This window comes from Sesamum indicum, linkage group LG9, assembly GCF_000512975.1.
Source record: "Sesamum indicum cultivar Zhongzhi No. 13 linkage group LG9, S_indicum_v1.0, whole genome shotgun sequence".
Lineage (NCBI taxonomy): Eukaryota > Viridiplantae > Streptophyta > Magnoliopsida > Lamiales > Pedaliaceae > Sesamum > Sesamum indicum.
In genome coordinates, this window is record NC_026153.1 from 4,539,868 (window position 1) to 4,545,131 (window position 5,264).

Consider the following 5,264-nt stretch of genomic DNA (forward strand, 5'->3'; position numbering starts at 1 on the left):
GTGTCCAAGAGTCGGCAGACTCTGCCATTCGCTCCGCTCGCTCACTCCAACAATCCTCCTCCACCCATCTCCGCTCCCTCCAGGTGAGATTCCCTCATTCCCTTTATCGTCCTTCATCAAGCAACCCTGTCTCACATGCTTCTTGCAGGAATTTTTTCCCCAACTTGGAACTCAATACAGATATTATGAGGAGGCATTCGTCAACAGAGTTAAAGGTCCCTCCCTCTCCACCGCATCTAACATGATCTATTCATTGTAGATTAGTTGTTCCTCTTGAAATTCACCTCGTATTGTTCATTTCTTCTTGCCGCTAAGTCATTTACATCCTGGAGGATCATGCTTAGAATGTCAATTCTTCTTCATATTACTATACTGTCATCTTTATTTTGCTTTCGGCTTTAATTTCTATCTATGTTTTTTATTCATTTTCTTTATTGGTAATTGGTCTATCCTTTTTCCAACACTTTTATAGATGAGTTGGTGAACGTAAGAGAAAACCCTGCTCTGGCAGGTGGAGTTGCTGTCGCTGCTTGCCTCCTTCTTATGCGTGGTACGTCTTCAACTTACTCCCATGTCTCCAACCCCAATTAAAAGTTTTGAGGCAAATAAACGAGTGTAGGAATTGATATGAATGACAGCAATACAATCTTGTGTTTAAGAAATGGCAATACAACTACCAGCGAACTTGGGCCTTGGAGACTGGATTACTTATGATTTGTTATATGATAGGCATAAGACAAACTGGAGATCAATCATGTATTATTGGATAATCCAGTACTAACAAAGGATTTTTCTCTACTCTATTCCCCACACTATGTTAAAAATGGAGATGCTTAGCCAACAGTTCAAGCCAGTTGTTTTGTGCTTTCTCATGCTGCTATATATTTTTCATGTTCCTCCATAGAAAGAGGTCAATTGTGAATTTCTACTACAATAACCAACCAATATCGGACTTTGCTTACGAGATAATATAAAAACTAGAATAGTCTACTTATGGCTGATTGTAGATAAAATTGCGATTTATTTGGCTTCAAAAGTTCATATTCGACTTTCATGCAGTCGCATGTTTATATATCACAAATAAATCTTAACTTTCGAAGTTTGTAGATAAGTAATGCAATTATAATGTTCTCCAAGTCACCAAACTTCCTTTAGCACATTTTCTTAAGATCATGTTTAATTTACTTCTATCATGAGAAGTTTTGACTAAGCTCACAGTTAAACTTGCGACGCACCTACCCGTTGTACAGGGTTGATTCCATGTTCATTCGGGTACCTTTGAGCACTACAATTTTTAATGATAAGGTCATTTGATTAGTCTAAGTCTTGTGAATGAGCCGAGTGAGGAAATCTTCTGTGACAGTTCTAACATGATAAGAGGTCCAGGCTAAATGCTATTATGCACATCATCTTCTGGGTCCTCGATTATCATACATGATATGAAGAAATATATTCTGTTTTTGCATCATCTTCTGCATCTTGATAATTATGCTTAATTTGAAGAAATACATCTTCTGTTCGGATCTGAACAATAGCGAGAGAACCTTCAAAAATATTTATTGAGTTCTGCAGGAACAATTGATTTTCAACTATTTGAGTATGTATTACATATGCCATGGGGTCCATACTCGTAATTATCAAACAACTTTTCGATCTTTTCATAAAATTCCGCTTATTGTCTTAGGACTGTCAGGCTTTTAGTCTGATCTTTATGTCCACTATTTTGGCTCATTTAAATTTGTGAATGCTCAATTTGTGCAAATTAATCGCATAAAGTGCAATCCAGTTGTCATACAGTTCTCACATATAATGCCCCTGAGTTGTTATGTGGTTGAGCAAAACACACACACAAGAAAATGGGGCCAAAGGAAACAATGGAAGGGGGATGATGCAAGATGATCCAGACATTTTGCATCATAATCTACTATCAGCAATAATTGTTGAATTTTTTTAGATTATAGATGTTCTGGCTTAGTTTTTTCAAACCAATTGATAAACTCATTTGAATGTCACTTTTGTTTACCAAGACAAAACCTCACTGTCGCATTTCTTGGTTGAATAATCTGGCTTCTTTGTTTGGAAACTATTCATGATATATTTTGGCTGTGATCTGTAGGGCCTAGAAGATTTTTGTTTCGTCAAACACTGGGTCGCCTTCAGAGTGAGGAGGTATACCAATATCACAACCATATGTTTCCATCGTATGACTGGAGACTATGGAGGAATTGGAACTAACATCCCCCTTTTTCATAAGTTTGATGCGTTCAGTGTCGTCTGTGTCTGTAGGAAGTATATTTATGCTAAGTAATGTGCTGAGCACTTTTCATCTCGGCTGTATGTAGGCACAATTTGTTAGAGCTGAAAAGAATGTCAAGGAGTTGAACCTATCTGTTGACTTAATGAAGAAAGAGAGCAAAAAACTGCTTGAAAGATCGGCTCTTGCTGAAAAAGACATGAAACGTGGCCATTCTGACCTCATGTAGAAGATTATTTGAAGCACTTTGATGAATACATTGATTATTCTTTTCTCATTCTATGGACCTGATTTTTCAAACTCATATGTAGGAATGCTGGAAAGCAGATCCAAAGCCTTGTAAGATCAGTTTATAAGACAGAAGCTGAAGCTGCTGGTATGTTCCTAACTTGGTCTTTCTAGATTTCTTCCCCTCCTCTTACTTAAATGTAAAGATTAAGTATAGTCAGAAAAAACCTTTCAAAAAGTGGTGTACAGTTAAGGTCAAGCCATGAATTTTTAATTAGCACCACCTTTCAACTGGGATAAGCTTCCTATCACCTCCTTGAGCAGTGCCACTAAGGTGATCACTGATCTGAGTATTCACCTGATGTTCAGAAGACATATATTTTGGCAGACAGCTCTGAAGTGGGAAAAATACCCTAAAACTGATGTGGTTATACATATGTACACACACACACACACAGAAATGATCAAGTTATGATGGGTTTTCTCTGAACCTGTAGCTCAACATGAAGCAATTTGGCTCCAAAAAATAAATCCATGCCCTTCCCCAAACAAGATGGGTCATGTTGAGGACTCATTTTGTGTGGAATCATTACCATCCCTTGGACCATCTATGATTCTTGTACATTCTCTAATTCCTTAGGCCAAGCAGACATGATCTTGGAGATGGATAAGCATATCAAATTTGATGGCTAAACATTTCATATAATTTAACTAGCCTCAGGTATCATCCACTTGATAATTTGTTGCCAGCTTCCACCTGACCAGAGAACATCGGATTTTCAGAAGAGGAGAATCCATATCTAAAAGTAAAAATGACGCGCAAATTTAATATGACAATGGTCTTGTTTTCGACATCCACAAGCCAAACAAGATGCAGAAGAGCCTAGTGTCATCAATACTAATGGATGAAGGCCAAAACTTTTTCCCTTTAGGTTGGGCTCAACCCACTTGTTCCAATCACGGTTGAGAGTCCTTAGATAAGATGGCAGCCTTCTGTCCAATAAAGATTTCTTTTTCAATTCATCCTTGGGCCTATGTAAACTAGAACAACCCAAAAACTATTTTTCTTTATATTTCTCCTTTTGCTTTTCTGAAGATATGACATTGAAAATCATTTTTAAAGTATGTAATAGTTTTTTGGAATAATTACAACGCCATCCCCAGAGGTTTGCTCAAACTACACTTAAGAGTCTCTATGGTTTGAAGAATTACATTTATGACACTAACAGCAGCTAAAAAAACCAATGTTCTTGATAATATGACACTTTTACACTTCATTATAAATTACGCAAACCTCCTTTGAGATTTCTAGATTGGAGTTTCTTTATGATTCAACATTACAATATAATACAAAACATGGTGTCCTTTGCTTCTGTACCCAAAACTCCACTCAATACATTCTGCCTTGTCATTTTTGTTTATACATTTCTCTTATATGCTGTGCTCAGATTTGATGGATCTGCTGCGAGAAATACCTGGTAGGGAGGCTTTGAAGCTACGAGCAGATGTAAGTCCCTTAATCCTAAAATTGTAGTTGCATGTTTCTCAATCTATGGTTTGTACTGTTACAGTCACTGTAAAACTATTGACTGTTTTTGGTAACATCTGATATTTGCACCAGGTTGCTTCTATGGCATCACATTTGCGGCAACAAAGATCAGCACTGGACAAAAGAATTCTAAAGATTTCCGAATTAGGTATTCATGTGTAACACTTTTGACCCGATTTCTCTAATAACAAGAGATACTTTCAACTTTTGGTTACTGCTGCCAGAATCTTGAGATTCACTTTTGATCTTGCTCATTCAAATGGAGCATCAGATAAATAACACATACAAAGGCCAACATGTAAAACGCAAGTGCTCCTACTCATGGACTTGTCAATTTCACTTGTCTGTGCTCAGTGAAAGTCTGAGACATTATATTGAAGCTTGATTCTGCTTTTTTTTTTTTTTTTCTAATCTTTCAATAAATCTTGATAGGTGCAGTTCCTGCAGACTTTGAAAGGATTGAAATTTCATGTAATATGATCCCAGATTTTGATGGAAAAAACAAATCATGATAGTAATGAAGAAAAGGGCTAAACACTCATCCCTGAAGCAAAATTCGAACTTTTCACGTATCGTTTTATGCTCTGACTGCTTGCATAGCTTTTACTCTTGCACCTCATGTTTGTAGTTCAGAATTTTTCTTCAAGTGCTTTGGGGTGAAAATTTGGGTTTCTCGGCTGATTAGTTTAGTTGAACTACACAAAATAAATAAAACAAATAAAGCAAAAGTAATGACTTTAATACGTGGTGCATGCAAGGTTAAATATCTATCGACCTGAATAACCCATTATACTTTTATTTAATTTGAGAAAAATGTTATTATCGATTTTCTTGTCTCAACTTGGATACCAGTTAAAATTATTCGCAAGCATTCATGTGTAGATAGTCGACTGTTTTGGTCATGTAAGAAAATGGGCTTTCTCATACAAATTGATAAGCTGAGAAGCGATAACTAAATAAACCACAGAAGAGCTCGCGTTCAACAAGTTAAACTTGTGCTGCCCTTCTGACAAAATTATCTCTTCATACTGCCAACTCAACAAATTCTCTTTGATATAATCTGCATCAGGGGTATCAAACTTGCGCCCACCTCATCGAAGCTTGAATTTTAGTCAAAGATACTAAATAAAATTACGAAACCAAGGTACTTTAGCATCATGTAAGCATAAAAGTGCATATTCAATATAACTGAAAATGTGCATGTAATTTTTGAAATATATAAATCTTGAACTT

The 5,264-nt window shown here is 36.4% G+C and overlaps 1 protein-coding gene across 1 annotated transcript; it reads left to right on the forward strand.

The window, feature by feature from the left end:
- LOC105170618 lies at nucleotides 1-4,430 on the forward strand (the record flags this gene model as incomplete). Its single annotated transcript, XM_011091456.2, is given in 8 exon segments — nucleotides 1-83; nucleotides 149-215; nucleotides 473-550; nucleotides 2,117-2,169; nucleotides 2,343-2,479; nucleotides 2,566-2,630; nucleotides 3,931-3,989; nucleotides 4,104-4,430. Coding segments are annotated over 8 exon segments (632 nt in total), but the record flags the coding sequence as incomplete, so codon positions are not given.